The sequence below is a fragment of the Octopus bimaculoides genome, chromosome 4, assembly GCF_046866305.1.
Source record: "Octopus bimaculoides isolate indiv1 chromosome 4, ASM4686630v1, whole genome shotgun sequence".
Classification (NCBI taxonomy): domain Eukaryota; kingdom Metazoa; phylum Mollusca; class Cephalopoda; order Octopoda; family Octopodidae; genus Octopus; species Octopus bimaculoides.
In genome coordinates this window covers 96,532,681-96,554,657 of record NC_142931.1, presented here as the reverse complement: position 1 = coordinate 96,554,657, position 21,977 = coordinate 96,532,681, and the positions used below count along the sequence as shown (strand labels likewise).

Sequence of the window (21,977 nt, the reverse complement as noted above, 5' to 3'; positions counted from 1 at the left end):
AGTAAATCTACAAAAGTAGCACATGGCGTTATGGGTAAAAGATTGTATTTTGTCTGTAAAAGGCAAAAATATATGTGTTAAAAAATTCAGTTAATCCATTCAGCACAGAGTGGATGGAACTGTTCAAATTTGTGGAATATGCCCATAAGTGTTTTGTATGGGAATATAGTCAGTTCAGTCAAAGGTTTGAATGCGGCTGAGGGATTGAAATGAAAAATAAAACATTTCCAGATGTTTTCTCAGATAAACTGGGCTGCTGCACGAAAACGAAAGCAAAAATTGTAGTAAAACAAAAGTGCAACACCTGTAATTAAGCCAAAACAGGATGTACCATTTGCAGCAATAGAACAGGTAAATAAGGAACTTGAGAGACTTGAAAGCCTTGAGAAGACAGGCCATTCAGATTGGGCAGCACCTATGGTCTATGTAAAAAAAAAAAAAAAAGTTAAGAGTTTGTGCAGATTTTTCAACTGGGTTGAATGATTGCTTAATCTCACATAACTACTCATTGCCAAGTCCTGAGGAAATGTTTGCAAAATTGAATGAGGGAAATTCTTCTCAAAATTAAATCTCTCAGAGGCATATTTACAAATCCAAGTAGAAGAAGAATGCTCACACTTATTAACCATTAATACACACTGCGGCTTATTTAAATTTAAGCAGTTTCCCTTCGGTGTAAAAGTGGCTCTTCTCATATTTCAGCAAGTAATGGATACAATGATGAGTGACTGTGATTTTGCTATCGCCTATTTAGACTATATCCTAATAAAAAGTGAATCACATTAACAACATGTAAAAAGGTTATTCAAAAAGATAAGAGAATATGGCTTAAAATTAGGTGAAGTAAAATGTGAATTCTTTCTGAAAAAAATTAAATACTTGGGCCAGATAATAGATAAAAATGAACGAAAACTGGATCCATCCAGAGCAAATGCAATAAAAAATATGCCCATGCCAAACAATGTGACTATGCCTCAAGTATTTTGGGGATTAGTAAATTACTATCAAATTTATATTCCCAATATACACAATGTAAGGGCTCCACCCAATGATTTGTTAAAGAAAAATGCAAAATGGTGCTGGACTGATAAGTGCCAGAAGGCATTGACAAACTAAAAACTATTTTAACATTGGACTTGTTGTTAACACATTTTCATCCAAAGCTGGATATTATACTGGCTACAGATGCAAGTGATTACGGTGTAGGAGCTGTGCTCCTGCACAAATATGATGATGGGAGTAAAAAGGCTCATGTGTCACAATCGTTATCACCAGCAGAAAGGAACTACAGCCGAATAGAAAAGTAAGCATTAACACTTATTCAGTGTGAAAAAATTCTATAGATTTATTCATGGAAGAAGTTTTTGTCTACAAACAGATCATTGCCCACTACTGTCAATATTTATGTTGGTATTCCTTTTTAGAACTAAAGTTCTAAAAAGGAATACCAACACATACAGCAAATAGACTACAGCGACGGGGCACTACATTATTGAATTACAATTACAAAATAGAATATTTACCGTAAAAAAAAAAAGGGCATGTAGATGGTTTGTCCAGACTGATATCGAAACACAGTGATCCATTCAAAAATACGGTAATGTCAACATTAAGATCAGAAGGAGAAATAAATGTAATGTGGTATGCGAATTACCAGTAACCTTTGAAGACAAATCGAAATGCAGAAAAGGACAAATTCATAACAGAAATGAAAAGAATACTGTGAACAGGAAAAGGAAATGGGAACCAGATAGGTGCAAAACGAAACCAAGACGCAAACCTAAACTCAATTTGCGATGGCATACTGATGTATGCACAGAGAGTAGTAATACCTGAAAATTTGCAAAAGAAAATGTTGAAGGAATTTCATGTTGGACATCCTGGTATTTTGAGGTGGAATGCTTTAATGCGAAGCTATGAGTACTGGCCAAAAATGGATAGAGAAATCGAAAATTTAGTGAAAGGCTACAAGAGGATGTGCGCTATTGGCAAAATTACCGATGATAAAAAGTGAACCTTGGCCAAAAGTAGATGTGCCCTGGTCAAGACTACACATCGATTTTGCTAGTCCCTTAAATGGTTCATACTATTTAGTGGTAGTAGATAGTTTTTCTAAATGGCCAGAAATTTATAAGTGTAAAAAAACAACCTCCTCAACTGCAACAAACTTTCTACATGAGCTGCTTGCGAGATTTGGCATCCCAGATGTGATAGTGTCTAACAATGGAACGCAATTTGTGTCTTTTGAGTTTAAAAAGTTTTGTAAAAAATTCACTGTAGAACATGTAACTACAGCGCCATACCATCCCAGATCTAACAGGCAAGCAAAATGCTTTATCAATACGTTTGAGAGAGCCCTAAGAAAGTTGAATAAGGAAGTCACAGATGACACCAAATCCAAATACATCAGCAGGTATGACACCAGCAGAGCTGATGTTTGCAAGGAAAATAAAATCAGTCTTTGACAAATTACTATCTGGTAAGAAAAGAAAAATTGCAAGATATTTCAAAATTGGTGAAAATGTATTTGTTAGGGTATATAAGAATGGAAAACTAGAACGGAAGATGGTGTGATTACCAAACGCATAGGAAAAATACTATACTTAGTAAAAGGAAGAAAAGGGGTGTACAAGAGACACAAGAACCAACTAAAAAAAAGATTCGTTGACAGCAAACCCAAGAGAGTGAAAGAACCAATGGAATGGGTATATGATACTTTTCAAGTACCAATGCCACCACAAATAATTGAACCCAGATGCACAAGCAAAAGAAAAAGAAAATGTACGGAGTTCCGGGAAGTGGATGCCATATGAAAATATTAAATGTGTAACTGTATGAAAAATACACTCAAAAATAAGGGAGGTGGGGTGATGTAAAAATTAACTATATATATATAAATAAAATTCTTTGTCTGTCTGTTCCCTATGTATTCTCAAACAGCCCCACCAAATCAAATCAAATTTTACAAGGTAATAGTATTAGACCCATGAGTAATTTTTATTTTCATTTGGATTAAAACGATATAACACTTTATCTAAAATAATCTTTCTACAGTCAACTATAGTAAAGGACATTTTATATTATGTGGACGACACTACATTTTGTATATGAGTGTGTGTGCACATTTGTTGCGTACGACATAGTAAAGGACATTTTATACTACCACCACCACCATGACACATTTTGTATATGAGTATGTGTCTGTGAGTGTTTGTGCTTTCCTTATGTACGAGATAATAAATGACATTTTATATGACGACAACACATTTTGAATATGAGTATGTTTGTATGTGTTTGTATGTTTGCTATGTATGACATAGTAAAGGACATTTTATACCACCACCATGATAATGATGACACATCTTGTATGAGTGTGTATGTGTTTGTGAGTATGCGTTTGCGCATTCATTACATACGAGATAGTAAAGGACATATGCCATCACAATGATAAGACGACACATTTTGTATATGAGTGTGTATGTGTCTGTGTGTGTGTTTGCACGTTCGTTATGTAAATGTATGTCTGTCTTAGTATATGTATGTGAGCGTGTGTGTGTGTGTCAGTGTGAGAGTGTATATGTGTGTGAGTGCATGTGTGACTGTCAATTACACTGATGTAAACTGGCTATATGAAAGAGCTATACTGGCCTCAACTAATGAACCTTGGCACTAGTACTTCTTACATGGCACATGTGTAATGGAACTTGCTCAATTGTTACCTCCATGGAGCCCCATGTCTTACAAGCTACAATCATAACAAGTAGTCACAAAGAAAAAAGTATCTTTATTCCAAAATTTCCTCTCATACCTACAAATGTTCCATTTGAATTTAAGAGCCTTTAGTTTCCAGTCAAACTAAGTTTTGGTATTTCAATTAACAAGTCTCAGAATCAATCCCTCAATATAGTAGGACTTCATCTCTCTACTACATGCTTCTCCCACAGCCAACTCTATGTTGGTTGCTCACGAGTTGGAAGCAGCAACAATTTATTCATTTGGATACCAGCAAAAAATTACACAATAAATATTTTTTACCCGGAGGTGCTGCAAGATTGACAGATTTTCAGTTCTAAATTCTATTATCATTATAATTTGGATAATTTTTAATAAAATATAGATATTTTAAAATAATTATGAGAAAAAATATATCTTCATATTTAGTCATTTCCTCGGTGAGGCAATGACTAGTGACCGAGACCTTTGGAAATATGCTATGCGTGAGAAGACCCGGCAAGCCAAGTGTGACCATAATCCAAGGCCTCTGCCAGGGGTGTAGCCAGCCCACTTATGTGTACCTTTCCTTCATTGGACACTAAACTCCGCTTGCAAAGACCTGTTGAGGCAAGTGAAATCGAAATCGAACTAAATTCGACGACTGGCACCCATGCCAATGTCTCCTTCATTGGACACTGAACTCGGCTTGCAAAGACCTGTTGAGGCAAGTGAATGTGAAATCGTGATGGCACCTGTACCAGTGGAGCGCTAAGAGTACCGTCCGAGCGTGATCGTTGCTAGAGCAGCTGTCTGGCTTCCATGCCAGTGGCACATAAATAGCACCATTTGAGTGTGATTGTTACCAGCGTTGCCTTCCCAGTACTTGTGCTGGTGGCACGTGAAAAGACATTCGAGCGAGGTCGTTGCCAGTGCCGCTGGACTGGCTCCTGTGCAGGTGGCACGTAAAATACACCATTTTGAGCATGGCCGTTGCCAGTACTACCTGACTGGCCTTCATGCCGGTGGCACCCACTACACTCTCAGAGTGGTTGGCGTTAGGAAGGGCATCCAGCTGTAGAAACTCTGCCAAATCAAGATTGAAGCTTGGTGTAGCCATCTGGCTCGCCAGTTCTCAGTCAAATCGTCCAACCCATAGAAAGCGGACGTTAAACGATGATGATGATGATTTATCGTTTACTAATCTGAATAAGAACAGCAGTAACCCGGGCAACGCCAGGTGATTCAGCTAGTCTATAGAATATATAATAAAATGGAAGGTCTGTGTGTGTACAGACCCTTTTCTTGATCCCCCATAAAATCAATATTTTTCATCCAATTTCGTTCACACTGGGAACATACATCACCTATGTTCCAAAGACGGTCACAGACTCTTCAAATTTTCCATATAATGAGTAATGCCGCCCCTAGGAGATGAAAATACCTTCTCATAGGTAAATAACAAATACCAATGATCATTGCTTCAAGGGACTTATTCTTGATGATGTAGTTATGCTACTTTCACTACATCTTCTACTACAGTTTTTACAAAGCCCATTCACAGCAAACCACCAATATTTGCACATTAGCACTTCCTTTAAATCAACATTTTAATTATATTCTTAAATGCCTTCAGAAATTAATCCATATTATATATATTCTCTGCTTTTACTCATACAAAGTTGTGACAGTTATACAGTTTTTACAATGCCCATTCAGTGCAAACTGCCGATATTTGCACATTAGCATAGGGCTGTTCTTGCACCTACAAATGTAGCTGTCATCACTCTTAACTATGACTTACTCAGTAAGCTACCTTCTCAAGAACATTGTTACAGATCAGTTGACACAGTTACATATCTTGATCAGATTACACACTTTCCAACTGAATTTCTCAACTCCCAACATCCTCCAGGATTCCCTCCCCATGAACTTCACTTAGAAGTCAGTTGCTCTATCATCTTCCTAAATGCATCCACACTATGAAATAGAACTCATCTTGTGGTGAAATAAATGATGGACCACATCTCTGAAACCCAAATTATCATGGGACACAGCAAAAATGATACCATTTTTATTCTGAAAATTCTGCTAACCCCAACAGATTGCCCCTACCATATGCGAAGACTTCAGTTCCCTCTTAAACTCAGATTTGCCATGACAATTAACAAAGCACAAGGTCAATCACTGAAAGTTGTCAGATTGGACCTTGGAACGTTATGCTTTTCACATGGACAGTTCTACGTTGGTTGTTCCAGAGCTGGCCATCCAGACAACTTATCCATCTATGCTCCTAAAGGAAAAACCAAAAATGTCGTCTACAAAGTAGCCCTACAGTAGTTACTCTTCTACTGCAATCTTCACATCTATGCCGTTAGCAATCAGACTTCCTACAAGCATTTCATTGATATTTTGCTTCATTTCCCTGATTGCTGTTAACAGTAAATTACCTTCAATGACCCTTCTTACTTCACACATGCTGTTCATTCATAAGCGTGCTCTGACATTTATTTTTGTACGTGCCATTATTCTATTTGTGTGTTTGCCATAAATTTTTGCTTTTGTTTATCATACATGACTTTGTGTTGTCAGGCATTACGAGTAAAATAATTACATGCTACAAAACACTTCAGGTAAGATATAGGATCCCTAATGCCTCCTGCAATTGCGATATCACTTCATGGACTTTCATTTATTACTAACCATCAAATTTGTGTTCAAAAAACTTTATTCATTACCTAGGTTGCTTAATACCATATAATAAACTGCTAATGAAATTGGTAATTATACATTTTATGCTTTTCAACTTGAAACAACTTCTAACTGCAGGCTAATTCAACTTAAACCATCCAAAGGAGTGTGCTTTTATAATAAATTACACTGTCCAAAGGACGGGTGCATTTGCTAGTTGCAAATGAAAGAAATAGAATTACACTCCCTAAGAAAAAAAGAAAAACTTAAAAGAGGAGATGTTATGGGGATAATAGTAATAATGGAACATCCTTCCCATGTGACAAGTGGTATGTGCTAGTCACTACAAATACTGTGAGTGTCAGTTGAGTAGTAAGTCAAGATAGTCATGTCTTATTTGTTTAACTAACTATACTGCTATACCGGAGTGGATGTTATAACAGTCCGATGCCGGATTACAACAATAGGTTAGCTTTCTAAGACAGTAGACAGTATTCAACTTTGAGATATCGGTTAATGAAATCTAGCTCAGTGTTAAAAATGATGCTGTAATCATATATGATGACAATTTGATGAAATTAAAAGAAATATGACTTATAATATCAGATGTAGCTAGTTTGAACAAACAGCATTGTTGTCAGAGTAGCTGGATTTTACTGTTTTAATTTATACAATTAATGGAGATAGGATGGCCCCATCAATTTTTTTCAAGTTTATTCAAAGTAGTTGATGTGTGTAGGGACAATGTGAATGTGGCAGAAAGATTGGATGAATGATTTAATGTGGGGGTGAGACACAGAGGAACAAAGATCATTGTAGAAGCAGCGAGGAAAAACAAAGAGAGAAGAAACAACATTTTGGCTATTTCGATCTTAGCAATGTGTGTGTGTGTGTGTACATGTGTGTGTGTGTGTACATGTGCATGTATGTGTAGCAGCTGCACTGTCCTAGAGAGAGAGAGAGAGAGAGAGCAGTTGTAGTACTCTATGTGAATCACATTTTGTAGAGGATAAGTAACTCATCAGGGTTGAAATTTGACATTCTGAGACTGAAGAGGAAACTTAGCCCCTTGGAATGCAGGTTTTGATAATGTTAGAGATATGCTTAAGGAAATACTCACCTAAATATCCATTCTGGACATAAAAGTCTTCAACCCACTGGTTTTGTGTTCTAACAAATATGTTGGGGTGATAGGTCCCTTTCTCTCTATGGCCAGTAATTGAACCATTCAATCGTCCAGAACCCACTAATTCTTCAACAATTGCTGTAAAAGATGAGAGTTCATATTTAAGGTTCTAGATATTCACAACTAGGATTCCATCAGGGGATAATGATACATCACATTCAATACAATATTTACTTTTAAAACTTAATATGGTGGTAGACTGGTAGAAATGGTAGAGCAACAGACAAAATGAATTGCAGGACTTCCCCTTATGGTCTGAGTTCAAACCTTGCTATGATCATCTTTACCTTTCAATCTTCCCATGTTGATAAAATAAAGTATCAGTGAAGTGCTAGGGTTGATACAATAATTGCACCCTTTCCTCAAATGTGAAGCTTTGTGTCTCTTTTATTCCTTTTATTTATATTTGTTTCAGTGATTGAACTGTGGTCATGCTGGAGCACATCTTGAATGGTTTAGTCAAACAAACTGCCCCCAGTACTTATTCTACTGGTCACTTTTGTCAAACTGCTCAACTACAAGAACATAAATAAACCAACAATGGTTGTCAAATGTGGTGGAGGGGGGGGGGGCATAAACACACAGACACAAACACATGTACAAGGCTTCCTCAGTTTCTATTTACCAAATTCATTCACAAGGCATTGGTTGGCCTTGCTCTATAGTAGAAAATATATTCCTAAGATGTCATACAGACATAACTATGGTGACTGTGAAGTGAAGGAGACATCCAAAATTTGGGACAAGACATTTATTGAACAAGAGCAATCTGAAACATTGGATTCTTTCCACGCCTTACAATTTGGCACTTCCACATCTTGTTTCTTCAAATCCAGGATTTTATCTTAGAAATCAATAGTTTTAATGTATCTATGTTTTATCTCTGCTTGATTAACCCTTTCGTTACTAACCCAGCTGTAGCCGGCCGAAAAATCTTTTGGTTCATAAGACCAACCCGGCCGTAGCCGGCCGAGAGTACCCATTGTTATTTAAATGTATATTTGAACCCAAATCTCGTTAGTACATTCGTGAAAACACCTGATTTCACTTTGCAAACAGTTGAGTTATTGTATCCGACATTGTTTGGCATGATATTTGAACTCAGTGAATTTTGGAAGATTTTTTTCCACATTTTTTGTGGCGTTAATTTTTTTCAACTTTGAAGATGGAGAGGAGTTTCATGCTATCAAGCAGTGATTCCGAATTTGAAAGTTTTTCAACAGAAGATAACGAGATATCGAAGAAAAGAATGAATGAGCTACAAAAGCACGTGGTGAACGATAATGAATCGGATATTTCTGTATCCGAAACTGAAAACAGCGACGGCGACAGTAAGGATGATTTTACACCATAATGGAGTAAAGATTTTAAAAATATTTTTATTAACAATTTTTCTGAGGAGACAGGGTCTACCCATAGTCTTTCTCAGGAAGCGAAACCTTTAGACTTCTTTTTCATGCTTGTTTGAAATGATTACTGCGGAAACAAACTGTTACGCAGAATGTAAACAAGCTGGAAAAAAAAAAGATAGCTTGTGGTTTCCTGCAACTGTAGATGAAATACGGGCATTTTTTGCCATAAATATTATTATGGGTATTAGACAGTTATCCAGAATAACAAATTACTGGAGCGATCAGGAATCTTTTGGCAATGAATATATTTCCAGTATTATGAACGAATATGATTCGTGAAGCTGAACCAATATTTATATGTGAGAGACACTAGCAGTACCCCAGTACGTGGAGAACTTTGAGACAAAAAATTATGCAATAGAATTGATTAAGAACCCTTTCTTTAATTATATTCCAAATATCACATTAATATGATGATAAATTAAAAAGTTACAGGTGTTTAATGAGACTAGTCTAAATTCATGATTATTTTAGAATTTAATTGAAACTCATGAGGGGTGTATTTTGGTCAGAAATATAGTAACGAAAGGGTTAAATAATTTTGACAATTTAAAAAATATGAACTAATATATTAGTGATACATCTATGACATGGCAACTTATATTCTACAATAAAGTAACGGGTGCTAGATCATCATCATCATCATCATCATCATCAACATTTAACATCTGTTTTCCATGCTGGCATGGGTTGGACGGCTTGACAAGAACTGGCAAGTTCAGGAGTCACACCAAGTTTCATAGTCTGTTTCAGCATGGTTTCTATGGCTGGATGCCCTTCCTAACACCAACCACTTCACAGAGTGTACAGGGTACTTTTTAAGTGACACCATCACTAGTGCTTTTAACGTGCATCACCAGTGCTTTTGATGTGGTACCAGCACCAGTGCTTTTTACATGGCACCAGTACCAGTGCTTTCTACATGGCACCAACACCAGTGCTTTTTACATGGCACTAGCACCAGTGCTTTTTATATGGCATCAGCACCCACACCAATGCTTTTTACATGGTACCTTGGTTTTAGGATCTCAATTCTGTCATGGCAAGTGGGTCTTCTCATGAAGTTGATATATGTTACTGTAAAAAGGAATCATTATTGACATCATTAACCCCACTATCATCAATTTAGCATCAGATTTCACATGCCAGAATAGACTAGAAAGGTATTATTAAAGTATTTTTTATAGCTTCTGCCATTTTTAAAGATTTTGAGACTAGTGAGAGAAAAAGGTTATTCTCAAACTAAAGGCTTAATTCAAATCCTTGTAGCAAAATACATAGCACTAAAGGTATCCAACAACCTGGTGATGCATCAAGTCAACCAACTGGAAAAACTGGTTCCTTTTCTGTCATACCACCATACTGGAGTGGCTGTGTGGTAAGTAGCTTCCTTACCAACCACATGGTTCCGGGTTCATTCCCACTGCGTGGCACCTTGGGCAAGTGTCTTCTACTATAGCCTCGGGCCGACCAAAGCCTTGTGAGTGGATTTGGTAGACGGAAACTGAAAGAAGCCTGTCATATATATGTATATATATATGTGTGTGTGTATGTGTTTGTGTGTCTGTGTTTGTCCCACTAACATCGCTTGACAACCAATGCAGGTGTGCTTACGTCCCCGTAACTTAGCGGTTCGGCAAAAGAGACCAATAGAATAAGTACTAGGCATCCAAAGAATAAGTCCTGGGGTTGATTTGCTCGACTATAAAGGTGGTGCTCCAGCATAGCCGCAGTCAAATGACTGAAACAAGTAAAAGAGTATAAGAGTAAAAAGAGTAAAGAGTACTAGCAAAATGAAATGTCACAAATAATTTCATAAAACAACAGAAAATACAGAAACAGGCACTGAAACTTACAGTAAAACATTTGATCTTGGAAGTTATGTTTACGACACACATTGTATAAACTGGTTGGTCTGGAAATAAACAAATTAAACATTTTTAACTCATTTCATACCAACCCATCTGAGACCATCACCTCTCATTCTATGTTATCAACTTGAGATCACCTCCTCCTCTTCTACACCAATCCATTTAAGACCACCTCTCATTCTATCTCACAAAACCTGCTTGTTTTAAAGTGTTCATCAACATCATTATCTTTTTAGTGTTCAATTTTACAGGAGTGCATGGGTTAGAAGGCATTTGTTAAGGCACATTTTTGACAGACAGACACCCTTCCTGTTGCCAACCCTTACTAGTTTCCAAGCAAGGTAATATTTCCCATGTTTTTACAGAAGAATGGAAACAACACTGCTTGCATAACAATGGCACTCATTTACACATAATGACAAGACAAAGAGGTACAAAAATACTTATATAGGCGCAAGAGTGGCTGTGTGGTAAGTAGCTTGCTTACCAACCACATGGTTCCGGGTTCAGTCCCACTGCGTGGCACCTTGGGCAAGTGTCTTCTACTATAGCCTCGGGCCGACCAAAGCCTTGTGAGTGGATTTGGTAGACGGAAACTGAAAGAAGCCCGTTGTATATATGTATGTATATATATGTGTATGTGTGTGTATATGTTTGTGTCTCTGTGTTTGTCCCCCCAGCATCGCTTGAGAACCGATGCTGGTGTGTTTACGTCCCCGTAACTTAGCGGTTCGGCCAAAATGAACGGATGGAACAAGTACTAGGCTTACAAAGAATAAGTCCTGGGGTCGATTAGCTTGACTAAAAGGCGGTGCCCCAGCATGGCCGCAGTCAAATGACTGAAACAAGTAAAAGAGTAAAAGAGTAAAGAGTATACATGCATATACATATATATGACAGGCTTCTTTTAGTTTCCATCTTCCATATCCACTCACAAGGGTTTGTTGGCCCAAGACTTAAGTAGAAGACACTGCCCAACATGCTTCATATTGGAACTGAGCCTGAAATAATGTGGTTGGGAAGCAAACTTCTTAACCATATAGCCTTACCTGTTCATATATATATTTGTATTAAATCTTCCATCATAATCTTATCTAAGAACCTCTCTTTATATTCCAAATTTTAAATGAATGATGACAAAGTTGATTATTTTACTAAATCCCAATCAAATTCTAGATTATTTTCAAAATTAACTGAAACATATACATAGTGCATTTCAATAGAAATATAATTATAAAATGCTTAAACTGTTAACCAGTATTATGTTGTACTCTATTTTCTGGTAATAGCCGTCACTCTTATTACTATTACTATTACTATTATTATTATTATTATTAATTAGGGAATTATGCTTAGCAGCATTTCTTCCAGCTTTATGTTCTGAATTCAAATGCTACCAAGGTCAACTTTCTTTTCATCCTTCCAGGGTGAAAAACTAAGTATCAGTCAAGTACAGAATTGATGTAATTGACTAGCCCCATCCCACAAAATTTCAGGCATTGTGCCTATAGTAGAACAAATTATTTAGGGTGATAGACTGCCAGTATCATTAAAGCATCAGACAAAATGCCTTGCAGTATAACAACCACATGTGCACGACATGATGATCTCATATCAAGATAAACAGCACATGACCTTGCAGGTGAGGTCCAGTTAGAATTTTCTTCATGTCGAGTAGCCCATCCCGATCAAAAGGTCCCTGAATAAGGGTTGTTTAAGGATGTAGAATGAAACACCCATGTTTCCAGAGGTGAAAAGCAGTGAGCTGGCAGAATCTTTAGCATGCCAGACAAAATACTTAGTGGTATTTCATCTGTCTTTATGTTCTGAATTCAAATTACGCCAAAGTTGACTTTGCCTTTAATCCTTTCAGGGACAATAAATTAAGTATCAGTCAAGCACTGGGGTTGATATAATTGTCTAGCACCCTCCTCCCAAACTTCTGATCTTATGCCTTAAACTAGTACATACTAATTTAATTAGCAGGAATTTTATCTTGAAGGTTGGTGACAAGTCTCTTCAAATCTCAAGTATCTTTCTGAAGTTTTTTGCCGAATATAGGATAGTGCTTTTCTACAGGTTGACAAAGCAAATCTCAATTCCAATCTCTTTCAGTCTCTTTGATAACATTTTGAGTATTGTGCCAAGTGTAACAATTGCTGCAGAAATAATTGTCTTAGTCTTCCACAGTCTCTTCAGCTCTCTGACTACATATTATTATTATCATTATTATTATTATTTACAGCAGTAGGTTGGCAGAATCTTTACAACATGCCTTGCAATATTGCTTTCAATAGTTATTATTATTCTTATTGTTATTGTATCTAATAAAAGCACAAGGCAACAAATTGAAGAGAATAGTAAAGAGAATTAGATCAAACTCCTCCACAGGTTACTTTAATTTATCAACCTCTGAAGAATGAAAGGTAAAGTCAAGTTTGGCATGATTCAAACAGAATGATGCTCTACTGATTCTACAAAGAAAAAAAAGAAGACAAATGATAATAATAAGGGTTTCTGATTTAAGAACAAGCCAACAATTTTCAGTGTAAGGAGTACTATATTTTATCAGTATTCCAAAAGTTGACCATTGAAACCAGAATGTACAAGATAATTAATCTGGAGTTGCATCACTCTGATGACCACTTTTTTTATATATTATTAACAATAATTACAATAACCTTAGAGATATATTTTGTAAAGTACCTCAGATTTAACACAGTAGACAGAAAATAGCACTAAGTACTGTGTACATATGTAGAGTATTTTCAATACAATAGAAAGTACAGAAACAAAATACTACACAAGCCAACAGAGAGCTGAGCAGTGAAGCATGCAATGAACACGAGATACTCAAGCTAAATTTGAGGATTTTTTTTATGTCTTCCTTCTTCAGCATTGGAGAGCATGAAGATTAAAGTTGTAATTGAGAAAAAGTTACCTGACAAAGAGGATTGGAAGTCATCTGAATATTGGAAAAAAAGAGTTACTTTATCATGATGATCTGTACCAGATATCAAAATGCTGACATCATGACTACTGCTCACTGCTCTATGAACACTGTAAAGGCTGAAAGATGTGACATGGACAGCTGCAACAGAAACTACAAAGCTGTGGCCAGCTGGTAGGGACACAGCAGACATTCTAATTGTGTCTGCATGCTGGAATTTATCTCAACATCTGTAAACAGGGCTTTAGGATCAATTCAGATGGCTATGTGAAGCTGCTGGACCAGCCATCTGACTAGAGAGGGTTGCTGATGGAAGACCATATGTGTGATAGCAGGATTTGGCTCCATGCCATACCACTGGAAAGAACAAGTTGTCAGAGAATTCCTATGACTTCACTAGCCCCAATTTCCAGCTTCCTAATTCCTCTGATTGTAATCCCTTGGATTACTATGTGTAGAGCACCGTTAAGAAAGACACCAACTGCTCCACCTACAACTCTAAGGCCAAATTAATGGCTCAGATCAAGGTGTTCAAAGATGTTCCCAGGGACTCAATGAGGAAAGTATGTGCCAGGTTCTGGAGCTATTTTGAGGCCATGGTGGAAGCTGAGGGTGGCTACTTTAAGTAAACTGTTATCACCTAGCCATAATCTAGTTGATATCTTTTGATTTTTTTTAAATACTTTAGATGGCATATTATGTTTTCATTTCTTTTTATGCAAACTGTCAAACTGAGCCTGATCACTCTGTATAAGAATACTGAGGTTAGAATTTCTATACAAAGGTATGAAGTCATAAATTTTAAAGGAAAGGTACCATTGATTAGCAACTTATTTACACTACACTGGAAGGATGAAGTCTATGGAATTCAAACTGAGAATGTAAAAAGATGCAACTAAATACTGTAAAGCCTTTAGTCTAACAGTCCCCTGATTCTGAGACCCACAATAATAATTCTAAATACTTACTTGGTTATGGCACTGAAAAGACCTCGTACTTGAGCTCTTATACGGGATACATGAAGTTCAGTGTATAAAACATCTTTGTTGGAAGTGTCCAGATGACCTTTGATTGTGCCACCAATATTCTGTTGAACCAACTGCAAAGATAAGTTCATACATTGTCAAAACAGTAATATTTTAAATCATAGTCTATCTGTATTAGCAATTGACAATTCAACAAAGTCATTCTTACTCAGAGGTACTCCATTTTTAATGGCATAATTCTAAGTAACAAAAACAGTTAGGCAGAGGACTACTCTTTGTAGAAGATTCTGACTTAGACACATAACATGCTTTCATATGTAATTAGATATGAGTAGTAATGAACATTATATCCACAACATCACCACTAATAAGATGGAGTGTATCTATGTGGTCACTCAACCTGCTACAAATAGAAAACAAACCTATCTGGTAAAGGATATGGAAGCATAAAGATCCTTTGAACAGTTAGAGATTTAGAGATATTCTAAATGAAACATTTGAAAACAAGGAGGAGAACAGCAGGGAGACATATAACATACAAGACAAGTGGAATATAACATACAAGGGACAACCTACTGTGAGCTACAGACTAAATCTGTTGCTGGTGCAAAGCTCAAGCCAGACCAAGGATATCATGGTGAAAAACAGGGATGTAGACAGAGCCATTAAAGCAAAGAAGTAAACTTGGAAGGATTGGAAGAATGGGGGCAACAGAGAATTATACCAGGTAACTAGAAAAGAAACTAGGCAACAGATCTATTTAGCAAGGGAAGAAGCAGAAAGGAAGAGGTTTGCTAATGCTGTATGGTGTGAGGACCAGAGATATGGTGTGCTGAACATGGGAGTGAAGTGTATATGGATGGATGATGATACAATTGCACTCAGTAATTCAGAAAAGAAAAGAGGCATGGAATTGCTATAATGAAAGGATACTAAATGCGGAGAATGAATAGGAGAAAGAAGACTTCCTAATGTAACAGAGGGAACAGTCATTCTAGTTGTTAGTAGTATGATAGACAAAGTAATTAAAGGCATAAAGACAAGGAAAGCCCCTGGTCCATTAGGAACTACTGCTGAATGTTTAAATTATCTGGCATAGTGGGATATGGCCTAATACCTTGTATAGATTGTAAGGGAAAGTACCATACCAAACAGCTAGTGTAGCAGCAACATAGTCAACTGTTACAAGGGTAAAGGAGATGCCTTAAAGACAGTTAGAGGTTATGGACCAGGTCATGAAAGTTACTAAAAGAGTTATAGTTCAATTAAGTTCAATGAAGTGCAGTTTGGTTTCATGCTGGGGAGAAATACTAATGATTACTTGTTCTAGTAAGACAGCTGCAAAAGAAGTGTTTAGCTAAAACTAAACTGCTGTACTTGGCATTCATCAACCTGAAGAAAGGCTTTGACAGGGTTCCTAACGTTCTAATCTAGTGATTGTTACAGAAGCTAGAAATAGATGGATGGTTGGTGAGAGCTTTTCAAGCCATGTACAGGGATGCCGTCAGTAAGGTGAGAGTTATCAATGAGTACAGAGATAAATTTAGTGCATAGGCAGGAGTTCACCAAGGTTTGGTTATCAGTCCCTTCCTATTTATCATAGTCCTCTTGATCGTAACAGAGGGGTTTAAGACTGGTTGTCCATGGAAACTCTTCTATGATGATGACAATGCTTTTATAGCTGAATCTGTAGTAGAATTAGAAAAAGAATTCCAGGTGTGGAAACAAAACCTGGAACTGAAGGCCCTTAAAATAAACTTAGGGCATGGGACTTCCTCACACAACTGTCCTCATCCATACACAACACATGACCATACCAGCACAATCGTCTCCCTTGCACACCACATTTGATGCTTCTTATGTCCAACTTTTCTTTCAGGGTGCTCACACTCCGTCGTGTATGCACACTGACATTACACATCCAGCAGACCATACTAGCTTCATTTCTTTCAAGCCTATGCATGTCTTCGGCAATCATGGCCCATGTTTCACTGCCATGTAGCATGGCAGTTCACACACATGCATCATATAGTCTACCTTTCATCCTGAGAAAGAGGCGCTTAGTTGCCAGCAGAGGTAGTTGCCTTCTGAATTTTGCCCAGGCTATTCTTATTCTAGCTGCTACACCCTCAGAGCAACCATCCCCACTACAGACTTGGTTGCATAGGTAACAGAAGCTATCAACTACTTCTAGTCTTTCTCTTGACATGTGATAGAATCTGTTTTCTGTACATCTTCAGTGTTTATTGCCCCTGTACATCTGCCACACACAAAAACTATCTTCCCAGTTAACCTTCTTTTGATACTGCTGCACCTTTTATGTGTCCATAGCTTAGACTGGGTACTGCGTATGGAGTTTCTACCTACACCTCTTCTTCAGATCGAGCAGGGCCATCTACCTGAAGGGGTTTCTGATTTGTCAGCCTTCCTATTTGCTAAGACTTTGGTTTTTGCTAGGTTAACTATAAGGCCCTTCGATTCTAGACCTTGCTTCCATACCCTAAACTTCATCTCTACTTCTGGTAGTGACTTGGCTATTAGATCAAGGTCATCAGCATAGAGGAGCTCCCAAGGCCAGTGTGTCTTGAATTCCTCTGTTATTGCCTGGAGGACTATGATGAAGAAGAGGGGGATGAGGACTGATCCCTGGTGAAACTCTACTGCTACCCGGAATTCTTGAATATACTCATTGTCAACCCTCACCTTACTGACAGCATCCCTGTACAGCTCTTACCAACCACTCATCTATCCTCAGTTTCCGCATTGATCACCAGATAAGGGATCGGGGGACCCTGTCAAAGGCTTTCTCCAAGTCAACAAAAGCCAAGTATAGGGGTTTATCTTTGGTTAGGTATTTCTCCTGCAGTTGCCTTACCAGAAACATAGCATCAGTGGTGCTTCTACCTAGCACAAAACCAAACTGCATCTCATCTAAGCTAACTCTCTCCCTAACTAATTGGGTTATGACCCTCTCTGTAACTTTCATCACCTGACCCAATAATTTTATACCCCTGTAGTTATTTTTATCTAAAGCATCACCATTACCTTTGTAACAGTTGACTATGGTGCCGCTAAACCAGTGATTGAGTATGACTCCTTCATGAACCACCTGATTTACGACGCAGGTGACAAGACCATAACCAACACCACCCAATAGCTTAAGCATCTCAGCGGTGATTCCTGATGGGCTAGATGCTTTCCTTGTCTTCATATCCTTAATTGCTTTATCTACCATGGTACTGTCAATTCGGGTAGCTTGTCCCTCAATTGGGTCAACCTTTGACAGACTCTCCTCCTCCCGTTCATTCTCCACATTCAAATCTTTCATAACGGCATCTCCAAGCCTCTTTCTTTGCAGAATCATTAAATACAAGGGTACCATCATCCAGGCAGACACATTTCTCTCCTATGACATCACGGTTTTCTCTCACACACTGTCTTGCAATCCGAAATACTTCAGTTCTTTGGTACTCATGTTGCTGAACATTAGCAAATGTCTTCTTTTCTGCTAATCCCTTGGCTATATATACCTATCTCTTCACTTCCCTTTTGGCTATCTGATACAGTCCCCTGCTACCTCCATTCTTCCAGGCCTGTTTCTTTGCTCTAATGGCCCTGTCTATTGTACTGTTCCACCACCATGGTACTCTAGATCTGGAAGGGACTTTGCACCAGCCACAGATTTGGTCTGTGACACTCAGCAAGCTGTCCCACAGGAATTTCTAGCTCCTCCTCCCTATCATCAAATTTCTCAGTAAGGATATCCCTAAATCTCTGACCATGTGAAGGGTTCTTAAGCTTCCAAGTCCTTCTTTTCCAAATTGGTCTGCTTTTTGGCATCAGTCTGGCCTCGAGTCTAAAGTCATTAATAACTAGTCTATGCTGAAGGGTACATTCTTTACCAGGAAGGGTCTTTGTATTTGAGAGCAACCATGCATCCCACTGTCTGGGGAGAATAAAATTAATCTGGCTAGCAGAGTCACCTGATTGATAGGTTATAAGGTGGCTGGCTGGTTTCCTGAAGTTGGTGTTGCAGATCAATAGGTTATTTGTATTTCAGAACTCCATGAGCCTTGTTCCCTCTTCATTTCTGGTACCAACTCCATGGTCCACATATACACCATGGGAGATACCAGCTTGCTGTCCAACATGCCCATTAAAATCTCCAGCCACAAAGATGAGATCATTGTCACCCATCTTTGAGGTAGCCTGCAGAAGAATATCATAAAAGTGATCCTCCTGTTCATTCGGTAGGCCCTCTTGTGGAGCATAGGCAGAGATAATTGTAGCTATACCATTCTGCAAGACTAGCCTGAGTTTAAGTACTCTATTGCACACCCTCACTACCTCTATGACCTTATCCACCCATTTCTCTACAAGAAGTATGTCCACACCCCCTATGCCATCACTGTTACCTTCCCAGAAGAGTCTATACCTATGTGCTTTGCCTGTCAGAACTCTGGCTGAAGCTCCTCTCCACCTTACCTCTTATATGCAACATACATCAACACATCTCCGTTCAAGCATCTCTACAATCTCACTAGAGCTACCTTTCAATGTGCCTACATTTACAGGGCCAACTCTGAAAACTGGGAAAGAGATATGGGAAGTAACACAGGAAGAGATGTTATTCAGCACCTGAAAAGAAGGTTCCCGTGATCATTTGGTAACAGATGTCATAATAGTTGTTCTTGCTTTTAATGTTCTGTCATTCAAACATGTTAGAATTAAGGTTGTTGATTCCATTGGGGGATGGAAATAAGGAAGCACTGTATATAAAAGTGTTTGGAGCATTGTAAATATAAGCATTATGAGCATTGTGGATGTAAGCATTACCAATGCTGCAGATATAAAAAGTCAAAAAAAGAGTGAGAGAGAATGAGGGAGAGAGAGAGAGAGAGACAAAGAGAGAGAGAGAAAGAAAGAAAGAGAGAGAAAGAGAAAGAGAGAAAGAAAGAGAGAAAGAAAGAGAGAGAGAGAAAGAAAGAGAGAGAGAGAAAGAAAGAGAGAGAGAGAAAGAAAGAGAGAAAGAGGTAGAAGTATAAATATGCCAATGTTAAATAGGGTCAGTGGGCTGCTATCTGTTTTAGTTAGTCCAGAGACGGGGAGAGAAAGGAAAGGGTGGAGAGATTACCAATATAAGAGAGGGATAGAGGGGAAGGGTAATTGGATGTCTGGTAAGAGAAATGAGATTTCCGGTATTGGTGGTGGGGGCAGGAGAGTATAAACTGATAAAAGTCTGAGATGGGGGTGGGGGAACAGGTGCGGAGGTGACAGCCGGAAATGGATGAAGATGGCAGATTTCGCCCTACAGAGTAAGAGAAATAGCAATTAGTAGCCACTGCAACCAGGAACAAGAGAGATACGTACAGAAAGGAAATTATTTTAGAGAACGGTACGTAATATGTATATATATATGTAGTCAAGAAACAAGGAAAGGATTATTTTAGAGAGAGAGATTATAATTTGGAAGTTATTTGATGAATTAATATAAATGTTTACAGTTAACGAAAGCAACCACAAACAAGAGAGAGTCGTTTTAGGGAGCAGAGCAAACAAGAAAGAATTATTTTAGAGAAAAATATGAAATATGTATATACGTGTAGCCAAGAAACAAGGTTAGTCATTTTGGAGGGCAGAACAAACCAGAAGGAATTATTTTAGAGAATAGTACGAAATATGTATACATATGTAGCCAAGAAAAAAGGTTAGTAATGTTGTGAGTTAGATGGATCTGAATGAATGAGGTGATTAAAAACAAGAGAAATTCTTAGCTTAGCTGTGCATATTTTCGGGTGTCACAAAATGGCAAAACATATGGAATGAACTGATGAAAGTCTGAGATGGGTGGGGGAGGAACAGGTGTGGAGGCATTAGCCAGAAATGGACGAAGAATGCAGATTTCACCCTAGGGAGTAAGAGAAATAGCAGTAAGTAGCCATTGCAACCAGGAACAAGAGAGATATGATATATACACAATGGGCTTCTTTCAGTTTCCGTCTACCAAATCCACTCACAAGACCCAAGACTATAGTAGAAGACACTTGCCCAAGGTACCACGCAGTGGAACTGAACCTAGAACCATGTGGTTGGGAAGCAAGCTTCTTTCCATGCAGCCACTCCTGCACATATATATGTGTGTGTGTGTGTGTGTGTGTGTGGTCTGATTAATGAATATCTGGGCTGTTGCCACAGTAATGAAGCTAAAACACACAGAGTGAAGCCGTTTGGCACAGATTGACCTTGAACTCTGCTGTGCATGCACACTAAGTTTTAACATTCTAGCTTACTTCTACTGTTCACAGCAGTGCTTGGAAGGAAGATGTGTAGCATGTGATTGTTGCATTCGAGACCTTTGGAAATGTGCTGTGCGTGAGAAGACCCGGCAAGCCAAGTAAGATCGTTGCCAGTGCCCCTGGACTGGTTCTTGTGCGGGTGGCACATGAGATGCACCATTTTGAGCGTGGCCATTGCCAGTACCGCCTGACTGGCTCCCGTAGGATTTTCGAGCGAGATCGTTGCCAGTGCCCCTGGACTGGCTTGTGCGGGTGGCACATAAAAGACACCATTTCGAGCGTGGCCGTTTTCGTGCGGGTGACACGTAAAAGCACCAACTACACTCTCTGAGTGGTTGGCGTTAGGAAGGGCATCCAGCTGTAGAAACTCTGCCAAATTAGACTGGAGCCTGGTGTTGCCATCCGGTTTCACCAGTCCTCAGTCAAATCGTCCAACCCATGCTAGCATGGAGAGCGGACGTTAAACGATGATGATGATGATGATGATTACAGAGAAAGTTGAGCAGAGAATCTGCCAAAAGCTTGGCAATACCTGCTCGGAGGCCTATGCAAAGTTTTCAAAAAGTTTTCATTGTTCTCAACACAATCAAGGACATCTTGTGCTACTGAAACATGAGTGTCTTTTTGGACAGCTGAAGGCAGTTTTGGCACAAACTTGGCAGACACGTGTCTCATACCCAAATCTTCAGTGATAATGGACTGAACTGAACCATAACTAATCTGCACATCCTCTGATAACTCACAGATGGTGATTCAACAGTTTCTCCTCACAGCTGCATGCACATCTGTGATGTTTTACTCAGTTCTGCTAGTTGCGGGTCTCCCAGAATGTTTGTCAATATCGACATTTTTTCAGTCATCTTAGAAACATCCG

At 38.4% G+C, this 21,977-nt stretch overlaps 1 protein-coding gene across 1 annotated transcript in view; it reads right to left on the bottom strand.

Annotated features, from left to right (window-relative positions):
• LOC106881474 (E3 UFM1-protein ligase 1) overlaps window positions 1-21,977 on the bottom strand; it is a 94,774-nt gene that overhangs the window by 58,160 nt on the left and 14,637 nt on the right. The window contains exons 5-7 of the mRNA XM_052967292.2: window positions 14,790-14,920; window positions 10,857-10,915; window positions 7,523-7,666 (exon numbers count right to left, since the gene is read on the bottom strand). Of these exons, the coding sequence (XP_052823252.1) occupies window positions 7,523-7,666; window positions 10,857-10,915; window positions 14,790-14,920 (334 nt within the window). The remainder of the gene's footprint in view (window positions 1-7,522; window positions 7,667-10,856; window positions 10,916-14,789; window positions 14,921-21,977) is intronic.